The sequence below is a fragment of the Aulonocara sp. 'chitande type north' Nkhata Bay genome, linkage group LG23, assembly GCF_057382095.1.
Source record: "Aulonocara sp. 'chitande type north' Nkhata Bay isolate Kocher_YH1m ecotype deep benthic linkage group LG23, A_spYH_male_GT1.1, whole genome shotgun sequence".
Classification (NCBI taxonomy): Eukaryota; Metazoa; Chordata; class Actinopteri; order Cichliformes; family Cichlidae; genus Aulonocara; species Aulonocara sp. 'chitande type north' Nkhata Bay.
In genome coordinates this window covers 5149999-5175384 of record NC_141365.1, presented here as the reverse complement: position 1 = coordinate 5175384, position 25386 = coordinate 5149999, and the positions used below count along the sequence as shown (strand labels likewise).

The 25386-nt window shown below is 41.7% G+C and overlaps 1 protein-coding gene across 2 annotated transcripts in view; it reads right to left on the bottom strand.

Annotated features, from left to right (window-relative positions):
• cpamd8 (C3 and PZP like alpha-2-macroglobulin domain containing 8) overlaps positions 1–25386 on the bottom strand; it is a 46602-nt gene that overhangs the window by 7198 nt on the left and 14018 nt on the right. For both annotated transcript variants that reach the window (XM_086282011.1, XM_086282012.1), the window contains 19 exons: positions 23758–23820; positions 22548–22779; positions 20254–20407; positions 19079–19194; positions 18884–18935; positions 18500–18798; positions 17341–17409; positions 17096–17252; positions 16732–16908; positions 15210–15291; positions 10696–10852; positions 10340–10414; positions 8676–8841; positions 7897–7983; positions 7607–7743; positions 7303–7458; positions 6199–6261; positions 1637–1902; positions 1478–1565 (listed from right to left, as the gene is read on the bottom strand). In XM_086282011.1, coding sequence (XP_086138137.1) covers positions 1478–1565; positions 1637–1902; positions 6199–6261; positions 7303–7458; positions 7607–7743; positions 7897–7983; positions 8676–8841; positions 10340–10414; positions 10696–10852; positions 15210–15291; positions 16732–16908; positions 17096–17252; positions 17341–17409; positions 18500–18798; positions 18884–18935; positions 19079–19194; positions 20254–20407; positions 22548–22779; positions 23758–23820 — 2596 coding nt within the window. The remainder of the gene's footprint in view (positions 1–1477; positions 1566–1636; positions 1903–6198; positions 6262–7302; positions 7459–7606; positions 7744–7896; positions 7984–8675; positions 8842–10339; positions 10415–10695; positions 10853–15209; positions 15292–16731; positions 16909–17095; positions 17253–17340; positions 17410–18499; positions 18799–18883; positions 18936–19078; positions 19195–20253; positions 20408–22547; positions 22780–23757; positions 23821–25386) is intronic.

Here is a 25386-nt window from a genome sequence, read left to right as displayed (position 1 = left end):
TTCATCATCCCCTTGCGAATGCAACGTTACTGTTGCCACGTGTCACGTTCGCCTGTATGTAACTTAATAGTCACAAAAATTTGTCTCTGCAATAGAATTGTATTCGACTCACCACTAAATATGGAAGGAAGAATTTGAAATAGGCAGGCCTGGCTTTTGTTACGGTCTAATAATTAGGACGGTATGAATGACCGACGAGGATGCTGTTTACTAAGAATCAGAGTGTGTGCATAGAGAGCCAGCAGTTAATTCCCCCCACCAGGGGATTTTCATTCTGTCAGAGGTGGCAGCCTTTGGACAGCAGGGGTTTATGAGGTGCTCAGCCTGAGCTGGCGCCACCACGACACACACACTTACACACTGTTTACGAGAGCATTGTTTGTCTATATAATAACCAAAAATTGCTCATGAACTCCCATTGCTCAAATGTTATACCCCCAAAGTGCCCTGGGTTGTTAAAGAAAGCTCATTATATTGGGTGATAAGAGGCCATGGCTGTGGCAGCTCCCAGTCAGTCACTGGACTAATCATTCAGTACTGCAGCATCAATGAATGCAACTAGACATCACTGCAGAAGCCAAGCTTGCCACCATAAACTGAGGAATGCAAGTGGCAGTCGGGCAGGCAGCAGTAAAACTCCAGGGGTGTAAACTGAGCTTGTTAGCCACTACAACTCGGGTCAGTCATGACTGATATACTCACAGTACTATGTGTGTATGAGTATGCGTGTTTTACATCTCTCCAGGTAGCCAGAGAGGTGGCTCTTTTGGAGGTGGAAGCCTGCAGACTTTAGCCCTATAACTGTCTAGTAATGAGGGACAAGTTTCAGATTGGTGGCTGGAGGGCTGACCTTGATACAGCCCTTAAATTTACCTTACTCTCCATTACTCATTTCATCCATCCAGCATAATGCTGTCTGTCAACTCTACACTTTACAAGTTTTCTATGTACCCCACATGGCCTAGTGAGCCCAGAGAGGCCTGACGACTTTTAACCTCCAAGTTAAAAATGATCCCCATCAGCAAGACACATACACACACATGCAGACACATGAATATAACATTTCAGCAGCACATATTGCATAACATGCAGTAGTTAAATGACCTGCCTCTATCTGAAGGATGTTTTCCGGCGCTGTGCTGTCAAACAACACGGGACAGAATGCTTCACTGTGCTATTTACGCTAAAACCCAACAATATCTCAAATGTGTGTGTTTGTTTATGTGAGTGAATTAAATGTTGCATCCTGTTTGGTTGTGAAGGTTGTGAAGCGTGTGAGCGTGGTGTTTGCAAAGGGGTTTGATCAATTCCATGACATACTCATTATTGTTAAATGGCCTCAAGATGAATCTGTCTCTTTCTACCTTCTTTTCAGTTTAGTCAACTACCTGATTACCTGCCTGTCCAGCAATATGTCAGTCACTATGGCTAAATGCTAAATGCCTCTTTTAAAGTGTGGTCATGTGCGATTACATACCCGCTCTAGACTTTCGACATCTGCTCGGAAACCAGAAATCATAGGTACTTCTATGACAGCCATGTTAGACGAGCCTGAATGAAGCCACCTAGACAAAGGATTGGCGATGAATACATGTTTTTCCCCAGCTCTGTGTGTAAGTGTGTGGTAATCATTTACCTTGCACAAACTTCTAATGAGATGTGATAATCCAATTTGTCCTGGTGGGCTGCTGGGTCATCATCGTCAATGGGTGCCCGTCGCTTCCAGTTAAGCTCAGAGCGGTTGTCAGCGCGGCTCCGGGATCGTGAAGTAGAATGACGGGCAGAGGAGGAGGAGGAGGAGAGGGGCTGTAGGTTTCGTTCCTGAAAAGGCTCTTTCAGATCCACCTTGAGATGAAAGGCTGGCTTGGAAACTGGGTCAGGTACATTATAAGACACGTCGATCTACAGACACACAGAGAGAAGGAGATACTTGTGAAAATCAGGCACGCTAGCAATGTGGCTTCAGGGTCTGTACCACTGAGCTACAGTTATAGTAGAAAGAAAGCACAACCTCTGTCAATCCTAAGGTTTTACTTATCAGGACATAATAAAAGCACATACAAACTCAGATGACCAACAACACAGGTGATTCTTTTTTTTTTAATAAAAGCAAAGCCAAGACCAAGAAGTCGAGTGTGAACACCCCTTCCTCACATGTGACGCTAGAATACTTTAGTATACAAAAAAGTTCATGGTTGATTCAGTGATTGCAAAACAAGCCAAAGTCATCACCTCGCCACCACCGTGCGTAACACTTGGTATGTGTAGCACTCTCGTGTGATGTGACGAGCCAATGATCACTCTGGATGTTGGTCCGCTGTAAAACTTTAATGCGTACTCCAGCACACGACAAAACACAATGGTAGTACCGGAAGAACAAAACTCCCCCCACCATACTATTCCGGTTGGACTAGCCCCCCACAGTCAGGCAGGTCTGCATAAACAAATATTGTTTGGCGATCATTTAACCAATGATCTACAGTATGAGTTTATCCTGTACGTGGGTTTCTTCACACATGGTGCTGTACATGAGGGTCAAACATCTCCATTTTGGTATCATTTCATCCGAAGGACATTGTTCCAGACGTTGGGTGAATTTTGCAAACATACATGTAAGCTGTACTGCCATGCTTTTTTAGAGAGAAAAGACTTTCTCCTGGCAACCCTTCCAAATAGGCCACACTTGTTTATCGTATTTTTTGGACTATAAGGTGCACTTAAAATCCTTTAATTTTTCAAAAAATCGACAGTGTGCCTTATAATCCAGTGCCCCTTATGTATGACTTCTGGTTCTGCTTACTGACCTCGAACCAACTTTATGTTGTACATGGTGCTCAAAAAAACCTGTCAAAAATGTTTTAGCACGACTTTGGTAAGCTACGAAGCTGCACCGGTTGATGGATTGTCGGAGCATTAGGGCTACCGTAGTCAGGAGCCTCGCGGAGTAATCTGGGTTCAGGTCCCAAAGTCGCACGAACACTGCGGCATCACTGAGAGTTAAAAACTGTCTAAATTCTTTCATCTTTAATAAAATGATCAGCGTTGCTGCTTTACCAGGTGTAACAATTAAGTTTAACATCCAGGCATCCATGAAAACAGAATTTATTCAATTTAATGGAGTTAGAGTTAGCATAAGTTAGCTCGCTAGTTTCCACCTAAACACGATATAGCATGTTCTGACTGAGAGATTTCCGAAAAAATTAAAAGGTACAGCTCTGCTATCACTTCCAACATAAATCAAGACAGAAAACTAAACAGCACTTTTGTAGGGTTACTGAAGTTGGACCAGCTGGTATATAATGATGTGCTACGTGATCGCTAGCGACACAGCTATGTTAGCATAACACAAACACAGTGAAGCTGGAGGATGAACGCTAACTTTTTACCACTCGATAAAAGTTAACGTGAGGGTTCCCGATGGTTAGGGACAAATGCAATCGCATGGCAGGATGCTGTAAACAGACCAAACTTCAGTCAGGAAAACAACTGAGATAATCCATCAACAGTACGAGGTTAGTCATTAATATACTGCAGTAACATGAGAATAGAGCAGCTGGCAAAGAATTCAACATTAATGAATCAATGGTACAGAAGTGGAGGAAGCAAGAAGAATGAGTTGAGTAAAGTTTGACTTATCTGACTGTTTTGTTTCGCTTAATGCGCCTTATAATCCAGTGTGCCTTATGGTCCGAAAAATACGGTAGTCCTTTTCTAACTGTACTGCCACGAACTTTAACATTTACATGCTAGCAGAGGTCTATTGAGTCTGAGATGTACCTCTCAACTTTTGGACTGTTTCCCTGAGAAATGAATAGTCAGATCTTGGAGCAAATTTGCTGGGATGTTCACTCCTGGGAAGATTGTTTAAATTTTTTTCTACTTGTGAATTATATGTCTCACTGGAGAATGATGGACTTAAGATTGTTTGGAAATGGTTTTCTAACCCTTTCCAGATTGATGGGGAGCTACAATTACTTCTCCAAGATCACTGTTGATGACTTTTCTTCCTGGCATTGTGTGAACACACCTGAATGCTCCAGACCTCCAAACTGCCAAAACTTCTGCTTCTACAAACATGGTCACACTTGCTGATGATCAAGTAATCAACTGCATCTGATTAGCAGCACCTTCTTAATTCCCGTGGAAGGAGTAAAGGTGTACTTCATTTTTCACATACTGCTTCTTCATTTTGGCTTTTGATTAAATAATGACGGATGTAATACATCATGTTTTGTTGTTCATCTGAGGTTGTGTTTACGCAATTTTAAGACCTTCCAAGGAACAGAATGTCGTTATGTCCTGTTGCGTAAGCTCTTAGAAGTGAAAGTGAGTGTACTTTATTTTTACCATGACTGCATTTTTCCATCATTTTGCAACTATTTTCCAAATTATGGTAAAAGCTCACATATTTCATGAAGCCTGCTGACTTTAGTATTTCCCCAACGTTCCCCTGTGTCATTATGTTGCTTAATGGACAACCATTAAAGCTGTTATCGACATTCACGCTCCCCTCAAGTTGAATCTAACAACCACTTTTTCCATACCACAGGTTTAATGATAAATGCAAATAGTAATATTATTATTCCTCGAGGTGCCTTATGCTAACTGAAAAACATTGATGCCTAAGAACAGTTCTGTCTCATAAAGCCAGTAGTATGACTGTGACCTGTTGGTCTTGTAGACTTCAGGGGTGGCTGTAGCTCAGGTGGCAGAGCAGGTCAGCCACTAATCAGAAGGTCGGTGGTTCGATCCCAGGCTGCATCCTGGCTGCATGCCAAATATCCTTGGGCAAGATACTAACCCCATGTTTGCCTACTGGTGGTGGTCAGAGGGCCCGGTGGCGCCTGTGTCCGGCAGCCTCGCCTCTGTCAGTGCGCCCCAGGGCAGCTGTGGCTACAATGTAGCTTGCTATCGCCAGTGTGTGAATGTGTGTGTGAATGGGTGGATGACTGAATGTAGTGTAAAGCGCTTTGGGGTCCTATGGACTAGAAAAGCGCTATACAAATGCAGGCCATTTACCATTCAAATGCTCCTTTGTGATCCGGATATTAAATCTTGATTAGTAGTCCTTGTCGTATTTCAAGTTTATTCTAAAAAAGTGAAATCTGATTATTTCCTCTTCATTAACTTTGATCTTACAGAGGTGAAGCCTTTTGTTTTCAACCAAATTATTTCATTTTTTGGATGGAAGCTTTACTTTAAAAAAAAAAATACCAACACGGTCAGTAAAATAAAAATAAAGTAACAAAATGTTTAAAAATTTGACGCCTTCTTTTATAACCTCTAACATCAAAAAGTGAAAGCAGAAAAGGTCTTTAAAGTATAAACTGCAAATCATATTCTGTGGACAACAGAAATGCATTCAGCAGCCTGTGTTTTAGCCTGGGGACAATTCACTGCTTTGATGCTCGTTTTCATTTCACAGAAGATTATTCTCAACAGAACTGTCCACATTTCTGATAAATCATTCAGTGTTACCCGAGACCCTAGCAGAGCTGCTAAATGATATTCCTGAGGCAACTGCATATACTCATTGCATGCCTACAAACACATACACAGGCAGGACCGCTCAAGTATTTCATTAGAGCCCAGGTGCTGCTGGCCCCAGGGGCTGACAGAGAGGTGTGTTGACTCACGGAGAGGTGTGGATATGGGGAAAGCAGAGAGGGAGAGAGGTGTGAAGAAAAAAAACATGTTTGTGTGTGGGAACCGTGCAGAGGGGAGAGAGCTGGAAGCCGACCACCACATCCTCTAGTGCCTCGTTCAAATCAAGTCAGATTTCAAATACAGGATTCGGAAAATGGGACTGTAAACATCTTTGATCGCACATGCTTTTTCATTTACAACTTGTTTAGTTTTAAAGCAGACACATGTTTGAGTATGAGTGATAAGAAGAGAGGCACGGTCATCGTCTACAAAGAAAAATAACTCTTTCTGTTTATAAAAGGGGCTTTTGTTTGTCTGTGACAAGACAGGGAGAGACAACAGGGATCAACACACCCCAAAACAACTGGCCAAATTATGCCAGATCATTTCAAATTTCATGTTGGAATTTGAGGCGTTATGGAGCCTCTCCCCTACTGGCAGAGTGTTGCTGTGAGTCACTGAAATAAGCATTGCATTAAAGTTCAATTTTGGGCAATTTTCAAGAATGCAAATGTGTGTTTGTGTGAGCCTGTGTCTGTAGTAGCACAGTACCTGCATGAGACAGCAGCCTTCTCCTTTAGCGCTGACGAAAAGGCCTGTGGGGATACTGGGGATCTGAAAAAATGGGAGAGAGAGGAGAAACAAAGAGAGTCAGGGGGGCAGAGAGAGGTGAATGAGTCATTTATCAAGTGAATGAATGCTGTAGGCTGCTACACTGCCACTTGTGGTTCCCTGGCTACTAACCAGCAGGCCTTAATTGCCCCAATTAAGATGACACTACTAATCACAGTGGAGGAATATGCCTGGCAGAGAGAACCTACTGAACTCTCACCTGAACCACTCCAGCTGGCTGATGGAGCGCTTTCTCTCTCTCTCTCTCTCTCTCTCTCTCACACACACACACACGCACACACACACACGTGCACACACGCACACACACACACACACACACACACACACACACACACACACACACACACACACACACACACACACACACACACACACACACACAGAGTAGTGCTGACCTGACACCACAGTGCTCTGGCCAAGGTAGTTCATGCCCAAGCTGTCAGGTTTGTATAAATCCAGTTATTAAATCAACAGACCAACAAGGTGCTTTTGGGAAATCCGGCCCAGTTAAGCCTGGTGTGGTTTGGCAGTATCAAAAGGTCCTGGCTACTGCACAGTTGAACACGGAAACGGGGATTAATGTTTAATACCGGTGTGTGGCTCTGGTACATAACTGCTCATCAATCACAGCTCCTAAACTGCATTAAAGTGCACTGGGTTCTCTTAAGGAGGATTTACCACCTCAAGTACTGGTAATGATTAAGGGATTTCATTTTTGATAAAGCGCTGTCAAATTAGGTCATCTTCACACACCGCACTGCAGTTCCAGACTTTTCAAGACATTAGATATTGCAGAGTTCGTCCTTTGTTGCTCCCACATGAGGATAGCTTGTTTATTGTCAGAAGGATTCACAGCGACCGAGTGGGTGTTGTGTGTGTGACCACGCTAGCCTAAACTAGATGTGTGTATATCCTGCTGTGTGGTACATGTGCGTAAGGACAACTTCTTCCTTTTCCTTCATGACCTGTGTGCAAAAACGCTGAACAGCCTTGACATTAAACTAGACCATGTATTCAGGTTACCTTGGCACTCTGGAGGAGCTTCTTGTTGTCCCTATTGAGTTCAAAGGTCTCCTGGAAGTCAAGGTTGGTGGAGGCCAGTGAGATAGTGAGGTTTACCCCTCCGACATAAGACAGGATGGCATACTCCGACAAAGCATGCAGAGCCACACATGTGTCCTGGCACAAGGGGTTTTCAAGAAGCATCAAGTTAACAATTTATACTTTAGTAGTAACTGTCCATAACACTGAAAGACAGTTTGCTGTCATTTATTACTTATAGTTAATTTAATCTACAACAAAATATAGAAAAGAAAAACAGAGGTACCTGTGTGGAGGAGAAGCCACCCAAGGCATTCCTTTGCTGGGAGAGCCATTTGACGACGGGTAGGGCAGATGCCACATCCCCCAGCAGCGTGTAGGTCAAAAGACCGTACGCGGTCATCTCCACTTCTGCTGATACCACTACAAATAAAAACTGATTTTGAAGGGCAGTATATTTTCTCAGTGTGTTTTTATTGACAGAGGCTAATTCAAAGCTAGTGTATAGTACTGTGCTGTCACCTCCTTTGCATTATATTACACAGGCAGGAGCTATTCTGCAGATGTACAATATACCTGACTGAGCGAGGCCATCACTGAAGCCCATGAAAGTGTCTTCATCTGTCATTGTGCTCCCAGTTAAACTCCAGTGGGTTAGTCCATCTATAAAGACAAACCAGGTGAAACAGACAGGCAGGGGTAACGACTCACCGCTCCTTCCATCAATCTCCTTTGATAAAAACTAAAAGAAAACATCCACACCAGAATGGGGACGGTGCCAGCCCAAAGACAAAGTGAAACAAGCAAAGTTCAACACATTAGCTCACTGTGGGCTCACTAACTATGCTAGATATTTCATGGATCGTTATCCTGATTATCCTTTTGCTACCCCACCCTATGCCTTTACTGTACCTGGGGAATAAAATTATTGCTATCAAGGAAGAGCCCCACTCCCCCTGACGCCTGCAACGTTGTTAAATCTGCCAAACTTGCAGAACGTTTCAGGCAAAAGGAAGACAAGGAAATGGCCAAAGGAAATCAACAATAAGATAAGAAAGACAAGGGGAAAGGGAGGGGTGGAGCGAACTGCTGCTGAATACTGCAGCAGCTGGTTTTAAAGTAGCTGCTCTCCTATAGTTTGGGCCTGACTGCTTGTTCAAATTGTGAGCAGGAAGCTGTAAATATAAACCAGTAATACTTTTGTTTTGCTACAAAGATTTGACCAAAGAAGATCTAAATCTCTACATTTTAACGTGCAATATTGTCGTGGTTACAAAAAATACTTGATTCAATTTTCCTGGTTAAGTTCTGATTTAAAATACTACTACTACTAACAGTATTGCTCATAGTGGTACCTTGGGTGATAGCCATGTGGTTGAGGCGGCGCAAGGCCAGCGGGGCATAAGGACTGCGTAGCAGCGCCAAGGCATATGCAGACAGAGCGGTAGTGTAAGGATCATCAGCAGTGTATGTGTTCCCTTCCAGAAAGTCCTTGGCTTTAGCCACTGCCACTTTCTCTTCCTGGACCAGACAAGAAAGACCACAGGGCAAACACAGATGAACGTGTGATCAAAAGTTTACAAAATGTGGCATAGAGACATTTTTCTAGAATCTGTAAAAATGTTCTACTCAGTGTCATATTGGCAGAAATATGTGTATGCCTTGATACAAACACATTTCATATCTAATAGCTGATGTCCGCTGTTCATGGGTGAAGCAGAATTTTGCATTTCACATTTAATGCGCTGTTAACATTGCGACAAAATCTCTATAGTTTACATTGCAAATAACAGAGTGGGTTATAGTGATTTGGTCTGTTTGTGCAATTCTATATCCCAGGATCATCAGATATAGCTTTTACTTATTGAAACTACTGCTACACTTTTAATCCCGTGTCCCCAATGCAAACACACACACACACAAAATCATCACCAACCTAATATTTTTTAGAGGCTGCTCTGTCCAAAAACACGACAGTAGTTATTGAATAAACACTCATTTTAGCCATTAAAAAGTTGAGAGTGACTTTCATCTCATGCAGACGTGACCTTCCCTCTCATCCATGCGATGATAGGCCTCCAGAGCCACTCACTGTAATTGCAGCAGTCATCTTTTAATTAAGTGAAATTGAAGGGGGGGGAGGGGGGTGTACTGCTTTGAAGTGAAGGATACCTTTTTGGTTTTTATCAGTTGTAAAAGCACAGATTCTCAGAAGAAACCTTCTGGGAGAGATAGAAGAGGAAGGGGGGAAAGACAGATGGGTGGAGAGGAGCCAGGCGGAGGAAATGCTAAATAAAGAGTCAACTATCTGGACGATTGTTGAGCAAAGACAAAAACAATCTGAGGTTTGGAGGCTTTCATGTTTAAGGAATTTCCAGCACACGCTGAGGACGATCATAGAAGACTCTTTTCCTAACTTTTCCATTTCTTTTAGTGAACACTAATGTTTATTTATCGAGGGCGGCTACTAGTAGGAGAATAAAGAAAAAGCAAGGTGGGAAAAAAATAGAGCAAAGCGGAGGGACAAAGGGAAAAAACAGATGGCAGAAAGAGAGCAATGCAACAGAGGTGTCTTTCATGGGAATCAAATGTCTCTGCACATCAGCCTGAAACTTTTGAAGTAGTCCTAAACGTGATAAGATGGTACATTAGCAGCACTGGGGCATAACAAATTTGAGTAGGCGGACTGCCAACACATCCATCTTCACAACTATGAGGAATGCAGCGATACGTCCACACACGACCCAGGCTGCGAGGAAGGACTTTAGGAGTATAGAGCAGGTATGTTTTATTAAGTAAAGCACCTCACTTTGAGACTGGATGAAACCATGAATCAAATTTTACACCACTGCGTTGATTTTACGTGACGTATTAGTCAAAATGAGAAACTTTAGCATGTTTTAGTGGGTTTGTTTAGGCCTGCCTAATTCAACACTATTTCGTTTGCCCCTGAGGAGCAACTGTGAAGCGAGAGGAATAAATAGTCTGCAGTGTCATTCAGTGCTGCTGGCCTGCTTACCTCTGTGGTCATCCCTGTCTCCAACAGAGCTGCTACCACATAAGCTGTAAGTGAAATCTTCCCATGGATTCCTCCCTGTGGTCAAAACCAGACATGTTTTCACTTAATAACATCTCGGCTCTCATTTCTCTGCAGTATAAATATAGTTAAACTTTAAATGTATTCATCGGTCCAGAAATCCTTTAGCTAAAAAGTCTGACACCAGGTTCATGCTGTAAATTTATGTGATTATTGCCCTCTCAATCAATGCCATTATCCATCTTGTCTATCCAATCTACTTCTTACACCCGTTCCTGCTTTGCAAGCACAGAAAATTAAACATCTGTCACCTCACATCTATGTAGACACAGCCCTACCTGCAGGTCTTTGTTGAGGATGCGTCCCATAGCGGGGAAGGAGCCGTCATCTCCCTGATGCTTGATGAGCCAAGACTTGGCTGCATGAAGCTCATCGGGGTCGATGTAGATGAAGCCTTGAGACTCGGCAAAGGACTTCAGCACAAATGCTGTCAACCTTAGAGGAAGGACAGATGGAGGTGAGAGAAAAAAAGACGAGTAAGGGAAAGGAAAAGATATCAAAGATCTCTGACAACATATGGAATCACTATTTCAGTGGACTGAGACGTTTTTCCACACTCTTTCTATCTGTCAACAAATGGGAAGAGGGGCTGATAGAGACGTCCATAAATGTTGGGATGTTGTTTTCCAAGAGGACTGGTATGTATAGATGGAGCTGATGAAATGGAAAAAAGCAAGGAAGTAAGGAGGGGAGCAGATGGGTGCGGCAGGGTTTGATCAGTGCTACAGGATGCGGCAGCTGTGCTCTTGGGAATGTGAAATTGCACACGGGCCAATCAAGTATGTTTCTGGTTGTGATTCGAAGATTCCCCGAAAGCATTCCGAAACTTACACAAACATGAATATCAGGAACGAAGGTTGGGAATCCAGTTGGCCTGGGAGTGCAACTGAGAGTTTATGAGCTGTGGCTTTAGTGGGCCACAGTGGAGAAGAACCAGGGGAGAAATGGAGAAAGGCTAAGGTCAGCCCAGGGGGACACGGCTGAGCTAATAAACATACACGCATCCATAAACAACAGACCTCCCGGTACTGGTAGAAAGCAGCAGTCTCTGGCCAACAACTGCTCAGTGACAGCAAGACATTCCATTACAGCACCCCCTTACCAAAAGAGACTCACAGGATGAGGTAAGCTGTTTACAACAAAGAGAAAGAAACACAAGAGAGAAATAACGGAATAAACAAACAGGTCACACTCTAGTTTCTCAACGCAGCTTGTAAGTGAGATCACACTCCAAGAAAAGAGTACCAGAGGGGATGAACTGGAAAAAAAGATCTTTGCACTCATAAACCAAAAACATTAAATCTTCCGTGGTTGGAACCTGGATTATTCCTCCCCAGAGACAAAACTAGGCCTGAAGCCACAAGTCCGCTGGAATTTTTATAATGTTAAGTGATATTGTGTCACTGACTTTAAATGTTAGGCTTCAGGGAAAGGTACTGGAAAATGTAAATATGATTTAGCTTGGAGAAGGAAGGAAGCAGTAGACAAGCTCACTTCCACCACTCACCCCACGACTAAGGTCACCATCTCACGACTCTCGCCTTCACTTATTGTTTCTCCTGTTTTCTGACTCCACACATCCAAATCCTCTCTATGAGCTACACTTATTCAGCCCCGTCAGAGCTAAAGGACTTTTCTGAGACAATACATGGGTGTGCTCCATGATAAAGCTGAGGTTGATAAGCGTTAAGGAGAATTTTACGAGGTGGATTCAGAGAAAGTGCTTATCGTTACTGTAACGAGCCTGGATTCACTATATATATCATATAGTTAACACAGTAAATGGCTTTACTTTAAAACATATTTTACAACACATCTGCAAATAGAAGGCAAGCGACAACACAAACACTGACATACAGGTTTGGCACAGGAATGGAAACAGATATTAAGTTAATACAGCATTGTGTATCAGTTCTTTTAATCTCAGGTATTCAGCCTGTAACCCTGCTAATGCTGTCAGATCAACCTTTGGGTCGAGACACAAATGACATGCCGGTCTCAACACGTAGAGCCAAGAACTAAACCCTATTATTAAGGATAATTATATAAGGAAAAAGCAACAAGTTTTTAAAGCACATTTTGATTTACTACAACTTTGCTTTATTCTTTTAGCTAAAATTAAAGAATACAAGACAATTTGAAGGCTTATTGCAGTTTGCAAGACAGCCTTCACTCTGAAGTTTTATTTACTGTCTGCCTGGAATATTAAAAATATTGTGCAGGGGGAATGTAAAAATCTTGTAATTGTATCCGAATAGTGAATTCATACCTCTAGTTTGAAATGAAGTTCAAGGCTTCAATTACTTTTAGGGGTAAAGGTCACATTAGGGATTAAGTGAGGGGAAACTGATGTTGTCAGTGAACGGGCTTCACATCTTAAATTGAAGACAATCCAGAAGTACTTTAAAGTACAATATCACCAGGTGCTGGCTTAAAAAAAACAAAACAAAACAGGAATCTCTGCCTTCAATAGACCCCAAATGAAAATGAGTCAACCTCTCTCATTAAATAGTAAGTCTGTAAATTGGTTCCACAAGTCCATGTGATGTCATTCGCTAAACCCACTTCATACGATTCGGTGTGCTGGTGATCATCTTGAAATTAATTCCAATATGAAGCAAATATCAGGCCTGAAAGGAGGTATTTCTAGGGGCGTGGTTGGCTTAAAAGACATGCCTGGTCTAGAGAGACTGACAAGGCAATTTTGGCATTAAGTACAATGTGTACACATTAGCTATGCACCCCAGTCAGGATCAAGTGGCACTCGTCTGCTCTAGCTCCCTTCCCATATTTGGAACATCCTGGCTCCAACCAGAAGAGATGGTGTGGACCATAAAGCGAATCTCTAGGCCAGGGATGTCGAAGTCATTTTACATTGTGGGCCGCATACAAATCACTTTGATGTGGGTCGGATCAGTGAAACTCTCCTTTCTGTCAGTGTATAGAGGTTAAAATGCATGTTTAATCTTGGAGATATCTTAATATAAGAAAAAGAAGTGCAAATTCAATTGTATGTCTCAGTTTTTCTGTATGATAAAGAAATTCTGTTTGAAGTAAATGAAAAATATCTGTCAGCACAACTCTTTGGGGTAAGAATTGGAAAAAGGAAATGTGTAAAATTACAGAAAAAGATGTGGCTTCTCATTGCCCAGGTGTCTGTTAATTCTAAGGAATGCCCTATTTATTGTTTTAACTGTGGACACTGTAAAAAAAAGAAATTTCTATAGGAGAACTTTTCGGTCCTTTAATTGTTAACTATTACTTAATTACTTCAGTGTAGTAAGAATGGCCATGGGAATGTCTTTATCATTAGAAAAAAATTCTAAAAGTTAAGATAAAAGTTAAAAATTTAGGCCCTACTTTACATTTTCCAAAGCTGGGCTGGATTGGAGTGTTTACCGAGCTGATTCTGGTCCCCGGGCTTTATTTTTGACAGCCCTGCACTCAGCTTAAACTCAGCTCCAGTGCGAATGACTGGGTGAAGTCATCATTTGCTTCTTCTATCTCTATATTTTTGTATTTGCAAAATATTGGTCTTTTAATTCTTATCACCATAAGAATGAAAGAGGTAAAGGGTCAGAAACACATCTCATAATTTCTTTCTTTGCCAGCGTTTCTCTACTTTTGCACAACATCAAGTCAGCGAACGTTCAGCCCAGTTTGTGAACTGTTAACGGCCTTGGCATCAGAGATCATTAGCGCTACACACCTAACCATTATTGCCAGCCTGTGTCATTCTGCTCTGTATTTTCATTAAACCCTGTCAATTTCCATACTGATACATTTTCACATCCTGGGATACATTAACACTGCATTACAGCTGCTTTTAAGCAGGCAGTAAAGCAGTGCTCTGCTCATGAACCCGGAGTCTGAAGCAAAAGCTGGGCTTGTTTTGGATGCAAACATGTTGTTGATGGATTCATAAAGTGTCTGATGCAGTTTTACTGAATGTTCACCATCTGTGTCCATCTGTGTTGTGCCCACAGCCCACACTTGTTACCCTGGGTGCCAAGGAAAACTCCAAACCGCTGCTGGTTACATCCTCATATCCTCTCACAGTCATCAGGGGAAGAGTTCAAGCTTTCAGCAGCGGTTTAATGTTACCAATTACACCCAGGTAGTGAGTCATAAGGAGACATGCACCATTTCTATTTTCTAGACCATGTCAAAAAAAGGTAAAACCTTTTTGGTAAAGTGGCTCCAGACAACTTATAACACTGTCTCCAATAGTGGCATTAAGAGCTTGTTTGTGGGGCCAAAGCAGCATGGGTCCACTCAGCGCTACGGATATGAACCCTGATTAATTGCAAATAAATCTTGACAACTTTGCCTACCTCAGGGATCCAATTATGCAGTTTGTTTATGATTCTCTGTCATTTATGTAACCTGCTGTTTCACGGTGTTAGCTCTACTAAATATCACAATACCCACCTCAGTTCATAAATCAACCAGAGGTATGTACATTCTGCGTGGGCCTCAAAATACAAGCAGTGGAGCTCCCCATTGAGACAACCGAATTGAGTTTTATAAATATTAACATGGTTGTCTGCCTGCCTGCCTCCAGGCACTGTAAACATGCAGTAAACACTCGAAAGGGAAAAACTCAGAGATTTAAACATACCAACAGGAATAGATTAATATGAGCACAGAGTACGAAGGTTTTGATAAAAACTTTACTGCTTTGGCCGGCAACCTATGTCCCACTGAAAGCTGAAGAATGTGGCTACAGCCAAGCATAGCTTAGATGGTATGTGTTGTGCACATTTCAGCAACTACACCTACAGCTACTTACCACATGCTGCCAGAGGAATCCCTCTCTCCGAAAGCACTGTATGATCCATCCCGCCGCTTGTAGGTCAGCTGTCTCTGGTAGCCTGGATGAGAAGAGAGTACTGTAAGAAAGGTTGGTTCCTAAGAACACGCAGAAATTATGTACATCTTTTTCAGGTTTGCTGATAAATCTCGAGGTGGATGTATTTTTTTCGTTTTTATCCACCACTGCAGAAATGTGCACAGAATAAAAGTAATGTGCAGGAGAAGCACCACCATGTTAACTAGCCCGTGTGAGCTTGGAAGATCAGGCAGACCAGAATCAACGCAGTGAAACTAAACACGGTATATTAAAAGGTAGCCAAAAAATTCAAATACATTTCAAAAATATAACATTTGTGGTATTCTTGGATCCCTAAAATTCTCTTTTGGCATTGATTTCTGATTCTTCACCCAGCTCTGTGGTGCATAGTGTGCTGCGACTAAATAAATGAAGGAAAACAGAACATTTACTCGGACATGCTCTCGATGTTCTTACATATGCAGTCAAGTGGTTTCACTTGCAACTATGCAACGAAGCAAACTGTGCAAAGATGTTCTGGTGCTTGCCTCCAAGAGGGTGAATCCAGCATAGTTTTCAGGTCTTAAAAAACACAAACGAACAAGAAAAATAGCCCACAATATAATAATTTACCAATATTCAAACATTTGTTGCTGTACCTAAGACAGTAAACACTCGGTAGCTGAATTTCCACTTTGTTTTAGGGTCAGCCCCAGTGTCAAAGGCAAACTCTTGAATTTACATATATGTGCAGGGTGACCTGTCCTTGTGTGGCACAATAATAAAGCCTATTGACATTTATTAAAGTTGAAGTTTTCCTTTTATATCTTTGTGAGGGACAAAGACTAATCTTGATAACTCTGAATAAACCTTTATGTTTCGGGTTACGATTCAAAGTTTTGAATCCCAGCCAGTCCAAGGCTCCGCTGCCAAAAAACTTTTTGTCTGATAAATGAACTCTGTTATTCAAGGTAAACTATATTCTTGTTGATTGCAGACAGCCCAATTATGATGCATAACTTTAAGAAAACAGCAAACTGTTAGAAATCATTCCTTTCTTTGAGCATGACGCCACTTTGCGCAGCTTCATGCCAGAAAGGATTTGACTTGTTGAAATTCATGACACACTCTTGAAGAACTTAAATAACTTCCTTGTTCCTGTGTTTAAAGCGCTGGTCTCTAACTGGGTTTACATCGGTGGGTATTTGGGAGGGCACAAATGGCAGAATCTGTGGTACTGAAAGTAATCCATATGTTTAAGAATCACCATATTGGTGTTACTGAGTTAACTCAGCATCTCGTTAATATATTATTCATCTTAAATACTCTGATGGCAGCTCAAGCACATTTGGACATGAAAAAATAATTCTAAAGAGACCATCAGAGCTTGTCTAAGCGAGGAGGTCATATTTAACCTACGAGGAAAAGAAAATACTGAATATCTGATCCAAGGAAGCGATTTGTTAGGATTCAGTTTCTTTACCTTGAAGTAAGTAGTCAGTTGCTTCATTTTCAACCTCAGGGCTGAGCTGCCTGGTCTTCTGCAGATACTTCAAAACAAAGACATTGGGGGCAAAGTGGATCATGTTCTGCTCACCACACCCAAAGGGTAGCCTCAAGAGCTTGTCCAGGTTATGCAAAGTTGGCCCCATAACATCACCTGATATTAGAGCAAGATACACAAACACACTTCACTTACTGACACTGCAAAATGTGCTGTATATTAGTTCCATTCGCTTGAGGATTGCATGATCTAAAATAGTTTTTTTTTCAGATGTAAATGACACAATGGTGGAAGTAATAATAGTATATGGAATATATAAGCATCCAACCAGAAAACAGTTTACCAATCATAAATGCAGCAGCTCTTTCTGATCCAGGCACCATGTTTTGTGGGACTCCAAGTGTGAAAGCCTCATTGTGGTTGTCATCAGAGTCTTCCTTCCTCCAAATCTTGAACTCCCCTACTGAGCCCCAGCCTGTAGAAAAGCCTATGTGCCGCACCTGGATGAAAAAAAAAGGTATTTTTACAGAAATGATCTCTAAAGATATTTCCTGGAGTTGGAACAAAGATGTCATAAAAGTGTCAAACCTGTCCTGTGAATTGGCCTGCCCATCGCAGGATGACCGATTCATTGGTTGGATGTAAACCATGGCCCACCTGGAAGGAACGCAGGAATAATTATTTGTAATTATTATTCTGCATTTGCTTGAAATGTTTCATTATTTTTGCCCCATTATAGACGATACCAACAAAAACATTGGCACAGATTAGACCCAAGATAGCTGACAGATAATCTGTTACTGAAACTATGCTCCAAGAACTCAGTTCCCTCCTCACCCCTTTATTGTTTGACTGCATCTGCAGTCTCATAACTCATAACTGGGTTCTCTTGCTACTTAAAGCAAGACACAACATCCATCCAGACGATCAGGAGATGGAAAAGGTCCCAAATCCACAGTGGGCACTGCCTGGATGGTACCCATTCAAACTGAATAAAATAAGGGATTTCCACTAGTGTGTTACAAAGCAGGTGCCCTCCTGTCACTGGTACATATAGAGGTACAAAGTGAAAATTCTTAGCCATGGCTTTGACTTCTCTCATAGCATATATATATATAAAAACCCATATGAACATGCTAACAGTGTTAAAGATTTTAATTTTTATGGGATAGGTTTGTGAACCTACTGGTACAGTTCCTTTCCAGCTGGTCCTTCTTCCAGCTGTTGGTGATGCCATTGTGATTCATGCACCTCCCACAGATAATCCCAAAAACAAACACTCACACAGACCCATGCAGAGCACACTTGCTCTCCCGTATAAGAGTTTAATTTCATAATCACATTACACCATAAGACCATGAAACTCATCCATTTCCCAACGCTATTGGTGTTGTAGAAAATAAATGTATTCCCAAAGTACTTTGGGAAGTAATACGCGGCTTTTTAATTACTGCCTTTGGTGAATGGTGCAAGTCTAATTAATGCTGTGGCTGGAGCCGGGAAGTGGTGTGCCAGCCATTCACTGCCATGCAAGTCCTTGGCCATGGATCATCGACTGCCCTCAGTGTCCCCTGTTAAGTGTGAGTTCACCCAGAGGCACACCAGTAAAAACGACGCCAGCTCTCCTAACACACAGACCCCATGGCCTGCCGCACTTCTTTTTGTGTCAGAGCATCCGAGCACAACCTCGAAGCAAATCTGCCGTACATTTGGAAGTGTTACATCTATGATTCCTTTCTCTTCTTACCTGTACCACACCTCCCTTCCAACTGATCCAAAAGCTGCGGAACTCATCCCAAGACAGGATCCCTGGCGTAGGGACGCTGACAAGAGGCTCGCCCATTTTGCCAGCGGAAATCCAGGAACGAGTGTTCTGCCTGCCCCCGAGTACGATCTCCAGCATCTCTACGCTGTCGTGGGGACTGGCAGAGAGGGCAAAATGGGCATCGTTGTGTGTCTTTACTGCCACCAGGAACTGGTTCATCCTGCTTGGCTTTTTCACATACTGATACTCATATTTGTTGGGGGTAGAAATATGAATCCTCTCTGAGAAATGAAATGCAAAATAAACTTGAACTTTGTAAAGTTTATTCTCATTATGCTATATCAATTAAAAATGATTTACACTGACCATTTGGACAGAAGAAAACACTGTAGGTGTATTCTCTGGGCAGGCCTTCTGGCTGTAAACAGGGTGGCAGCAAGAGAAAAGATGCAGAAAAACATTACAGAAATACACAAAACAAACAATAAAAAAGTAGTTCTTTCTTATTAAAAGATTAAAGGATTAAAAAAAAACATTAAAGGAAAATCTCAGCTTTCTTACCTCAACCAGGACAGTCCTACGGACATAGTCCTGGCCTTGGATCATGTCGTTACTTATTTTGCCTATCTGGAATCCATCTGAGCAGCAGCCTGGTTCACTAAAGGCAATGGCACGAGCTGTGTACAGAACAAAAGTCAGCTTAAGATTTTGTTTTTCTTGACACCATATGCAGCTTCAGAGACAGTGGCTTGAGCAGTTGCTCTTCTTTAGCCAGGGAAATGAGGCATAGTGAGCCTGTTCCCATCTGTACTTCTGTAAGTCTATTTGGGATACTTTTTTTTTTCTAATTACCTTAATTAGTTTCTTAGTGAGATGATCAGCAGTCAAATAAATATGTTTTGCAAAATTTCCAGACATCAAAATACATTAGACAAGACAAGCATATCTGTAAAAGGATTCCCAGTTCTTTTGCTGGGGAGCCCACTGGAAATGTGGCCCTGTGCCAATTGTGTCTCTTTGTGTGTGTGTAGTGAGAAGGAAACACAAGGGGCTAGTGGACTAGGAGTGGGGCCATGGGGGGCCCATTGGCCGCCAGTGACCTGCAAACTCATCAACATGCCACTGAGTGTCACAGTGCAGCTCTGGTTACTCCCCCACTGCTGGCCTGCTTTGTTTTCACATGCGCTCCAGAGGGGACTATTTGTAACCTGGGTGGGTGACCAGATCACACACACGGCTCCTTGGCCAGCAAAGCTTTCCTCAGTCATAGGCTCGCCCTTTTGTGTGGAATCACACTGAGTGGACCAAAGTCCTGGTGAAAGCTTGCTGTTGCTTGTAAGTGCCACGCCACTAAAGAATGCAAATAAGGCCATTTCCATGAGTCAGCACAAATCAATCTTGTAACATTCACATTAGCATCAAAACCTTGCATCATTCTTTTTTTCTAAAGAATGGCTGATCTAGAGAATGGGAACTTTATGGCATTGTCAGGTCTGTGCTTTTATAGTACTGGTAACACAATCACCATCCATGAGCATGCACTGCTGCACAGATGCTTCTCCACAGTTGGAAGAAGTGAAAAATTGCCCTCTGACTTTGCCCTGTGGCTCACATATACGTGTCCCAACAAAATAATTATGGCTTCCTAATTAAAACATTTCTGCCACTTTATCAACGTAGTACTAGAAATAAAATAATAAGCGAGTTTTATGAATTTGACTGAGCTCTGTGGATACCTGTGATGTTAACTGATCCCAGCTCAGTGAACGACAATACAATATTTGTAGGAGCAGCCTCTCCAGGAGCAACACACTTCTTCCTGGTGAGATAAAGCTTTCCAGGATGGCCAACAAACTTGATGCCCTCTGGAACCGACACTTTTAAATGAACCTGCGAGTGGAGAGGAGAAGAAGAGACAAATCAGAGAAAAGCGATCTCCTCTGATAGCCTTTAATGACATCATATCTGTTAGGCACGCCCCTCCCTCATATAGCGTGCTTCATCAAAGCTCTGAAAGCAAGGGCGAATTTTTTAAATCACACTGTGAATTTTCCATGCTGACTGACTCATGCTTCTCAAACTCCCTGAAGGATTAAGTTCCACTCATCGTCCAATTTTCACAGGGCTCAGTAATGCAGAAGGATCTTTTAACTGTTCTTTATCCGCATGCCACAAGTCATAAATAACTGAGCAGAAAATATAGGAATCACATGTTGCTGGGGTGGACATCAAAGGATGGGCTATTCTGGTTTGCATATTCACCTAACATGACATCAGGGCAGCACACGCACAGGCCATTTAACAGGCTCATCTGCAAACATCATGATGTCATCCGTATGGCGTGCAGGATGGACCCATTTAAGGCCAGGACAGAGCTTAGAAGGCTCTTCGGAGTAAGTGCTGAAACAAACATACTAGGCTAATCTCTTCATGGTCACATTACAAACCTATACTTACTACCGAAGAAGTTATTTCAGTTGAAAATATTTGTTCTGCATGTGTATATAATATCGAACCAGTTCTGATACATGCAGAAATAATAATTTAAAGAAATAGATCAACACAGTTATTTGCATCTTATATTTTAATATTTCCTACCTGGATAATCCTCTGTGATTTATGGCATGTACCATTTCTAGTGCAGAGCTATGAACAAAATGAAGGACTGGACAAATTCCAAGACGTATCCGGTCTGAACCACAAGCTCTGCATAAAGATCCGCTGGAACGAGGTGTTCTAAGGGGTCCTGAAGTGGTTTGAGAACTCATTTGTGTGTTGGCTGGTTTCATCCCGTTCCAAGATTCCCAAATCTCTATGACTATGGATTTTATCAGCTTATCGTTGACCTACTTCTGTCTAACAACTAAACGGAGCACCTACTTTATGCCTCATTTGACTGACAAACCTGCAGTTTCTTTTTTGATGATCCTTCTCTCTTTTCCTCTTAGAAACCTTTTTCTTAACCAAATCTGGGGTCTGATCATAGTGAGAGTTGTGAGCAGTCTGTCTGTCTGCCTACGTCTTTTATTTAACTATCAAATTCAGATTACTGAGATATTTGCCTAGTGTGGTCTTTTAATTTTTCGGGCGCTACATTATGGGTTGCTCTTCTTCACTTTAATACAATTTTAATGTCATTTTTACTTATACGCAACACATTCTCACTCCCAAAGCGTAACATTTGACGCTAGGTGACAAATCGTCGGTATATTACGCTTCCGGGCACCCAACACGTCTCTATATTACGAGATCGGAAAAATTAGGAAACAGGAGAACCGTTTGGAAAGAATCTACACATGTACGTTTATTTTACTTAAATCGCTTTGGAAAACACTATCTAACGTCATTAAAGTGTTGGTTAAGGTTAGGGATGAGGTTATGGTTAGGGCTGGAATACATGGCTGGAACGCCTATTACCACGGGACCGTTGTTCTACTGGATTTCATCCACAACCCAGCACGCAGCATAAGAATGCTGAAGGTCACCTTTCGCGCCGGGCGCGTTCCTATTTAACACCTTGGGACGTGACAAATCGTCGGTATATTACGCCTCAGGAGTGAGAATGGTCTGTTATACAGCACCAAATCACAGTTGTCTTAAGGTGCTTTATATTGTAAGTTAAAGACCCTACGATAATAGCGAGAAAAGCCAACGACTCCATGTAAGGAAGCACTTGGCGACAGTGGGAAGGAAAAACTGCCTTTAAATAGGAAGAGACGTCTCAGTGACGTCATTGTGGTTCCTAACTTGATGTTCTAATAGACTCTTAGCAAGTTTAGATGGAGTCATTTTAGGATTAGTGTTAAAACTAACTGTCAAGAGTTTGCATAACATGTCATACAAACCTATAATTAGTGAAAATGTATTAAAAAATATGTTCTGCGATGGTTTACAAGTCATAAATGATTAAAAAGCACAGATGTGACATGTCCTGTCTTAAAGAATATGATGTCAAGATTGGACTTGAAGGCAGTTGCTAGGAACTAATGTCAGAGACCTGTCCATCTGCCACATTAAGAAAACATCTTACCGCAGAGCAGGTAGGCAGGTAGTTGTAGACGGTGAGGGGAACTTTGGTCTGCTCCCCTCTGATTAAGCTGTAGGGCAGCGTAAAGTCCACAAAGAAGCGCTTGAAGGTGCGAAGCTCTGCTCTCGTTCCTAACGCCAACCCCTTCTGCTCGGACAGGGAAACAACTTCTGCCACCCATGTGGTGATTGAATCCGGCGCATCCAGGTGCAGTTCAGCTTCCCCAGTTTCAGAGCTGTTACGTGGAGATACAACAGTGGAATAAAATAATTCGAGCATATTTTCTTTTTAAGACAAGCTATTAAAATTCATCAACTACAAGGAAGAGCTTGATCAAAGGCTGGAGATTACTTTAATGTTAGCACCTGTGTCAACACCAACATCTGCACCAATATAACTACAGCAAACACTCTAAAATGGACGGTTTCAAGGGACGGTCAGGTGTTGACCCAATCTGTTTCTTTGAAAGAAATGAGCTGGAGTCATTATTGGCAGCGCTCACTGGATGTTGGTCTTGGCAAACTGCAAGAGGGCACAATAAACTTCAAAAACTGCATGTACAGCCTTCCTTTTGATCAAAGCCATCCAAAATCCATTTTAATATACTTTTAAGGAAAAATCAGAGCTCTGCACTTCACAGGAAATTAGTGAGAGCTGAAGTCCCATCCAAGGGAATCAAGCATATGGAAATCTATGGGCAATTCATTTATATTGGCTAAACATGAATGGAAGGAGCTCTTGAGAAAGTAAGAGTCTGTTCCAAGATTGAATGAGGCATTTCACACCCAGTGGGAGAAGTGGCGGATGCTGCTGCATGATGGAAGATCGGCCGTCTGGCATACAGCACCGCCTCGCACCTTTCCTCTCACAAATTTCTTCCAAGAGTCTGTCATGTTCACGTTTTCCTTTCCAGTACTCTCCAATCTTTTTTCTTCCAGCTCTACTCTCGCCTTTCTTCTTCTACCTATATTCTGCTTTTCACATATTTCTCACCTCCTTTTTGCTCTCTGTAAATATTTTTCCTGTATCTTTTTCACCCTATCATTTTTTTTCCACATTTGCTCCTCTCTTTTCCATTTCTCTATTCTCTCAAGCACTAAATCACATAAAAGGATAGACAATCTGTTGCACCTGATATATCTAGCCAGAGGCAAGTAACGCAGACACACAGACACGCTCACACAAGACAAATATTATTTAAAGATTTAAATACCTGACGTTGAGGCAGTGCCACACCCAAGTCTCTGGGAAAAATGTACGCCTCCGCCTCTCTACTCTACAGCCAAAACACAAGAAGACATCAGTGAAAAAGCTTTAGCTAATAAAATAACAACATAATGGAAAAATATACTATTTAAAATTCCACAATGATAAGTCACATCATGTGTTTGAAGTTCGGCACTAAAATGAAAAGTATTTGTAGCACAGGGGAATGCAGGCCTAACATGTGAAATCAAACAAAGAGGGCGATCTTGATGTAATTATTATTCTGTTATGGGTTTGCGTTCAGATTCCTTGTTTTCGGTAAAGTACATGCCCATATTACAGTGTGTGGTCCAGTGAAGGATTACAGTTAATCTTCTTCAACAATAATAACCACTTTTTTCCCTCTGACATTAAAGAGGGTGGAGTAATACATACAAGTACACAAATTTAATGGTTTAAAAGAACCTCCAAAACAGACAAGGATCATCTGTTTTTATCAGTTAATGAGCCAACATACACAAAAACAACTGAATAACCTTGACTATGACATGACACCACACCCAGGTGGCTCACAGTTTGGCTTTTAATACCAATAGAGTATGGTATTTGATAAGCTAGTTTCCTATAATTCATGTTTTTAAAATTTATAATGTCCTGTGTAAAAGTCTTGATCCACCCCTCATTCCTTTATATCTTGCCAGAAAACTGCCAAATTTCAAATACTACTATACAAATGCAATTATTTGTATAGTTCTAACAAATAAATCTCTTGAATGAGCTTTCTTCTGATTTCTCTAAGTATTTTTCAGGAAGAGTTCTCCAGGCTTCTTAAAGGAAATTCAAAGCTCTTCTTTGGATGTTATTTGAATAACGCTGCAGCCAATCAGATACTTTCCAGCTGCACTGCATGGCAGATCAAAATCTGATGGTAGTTTTTGACAGAGCCTCTACCGTACTTTACAGAGGGCTGTAGACACTCACTGCTGCACCTCTCTCCTGACCTCCTCCATACATACTGACAACAATTTGAACAAAAAATGCCAATTTTGGATTCATCACTCCATGAGACCTGTTGCCAATGGTTTTTAGTCCAGTTCTTTGGCAAACCTCAGCCTTTTCCCCTGTTTCCCTTCCTTTACAATGGCTTCTTTGACAGCCACCCTTTAACAGAGATAAATTCTGATGAACAGCGGGCAGTAGTGAACAGCAGATGGATCAGTTGAAGGGCCAGATTAATCTCTTAGGTCCTGTGTCAGGTCTTTGTTGGATTTGTCCAATTTCCTCATTTTTTAAGGACACGCTAGTTTTTGGCTACAGCTCTTTAGGAATCACCTCAATGGTGCAAAAACGCTGACAAATAGAGATTTTTGTAGATTCAACTAAAAAAATGAAGAAATGATTTAATTTTGCAGCGGGCTGCTAGTAACAAAGTGTCTAACGATACAATTTAAAATGCTTTTTTTGCTAAGTTGCCCATTATGTGTAGACACAAGACTGGTTCATCCCTTGAGTTAGGGGCCCTTTTTATGTTTGAATGATTCAACAGAGTTAAGCGTCACATAGACAATCATTTCCATGAAAAATGGTCATGGTCATGAAAATGAATGCAAAAGCAGCCAGTGCCTAAAGAGAAACT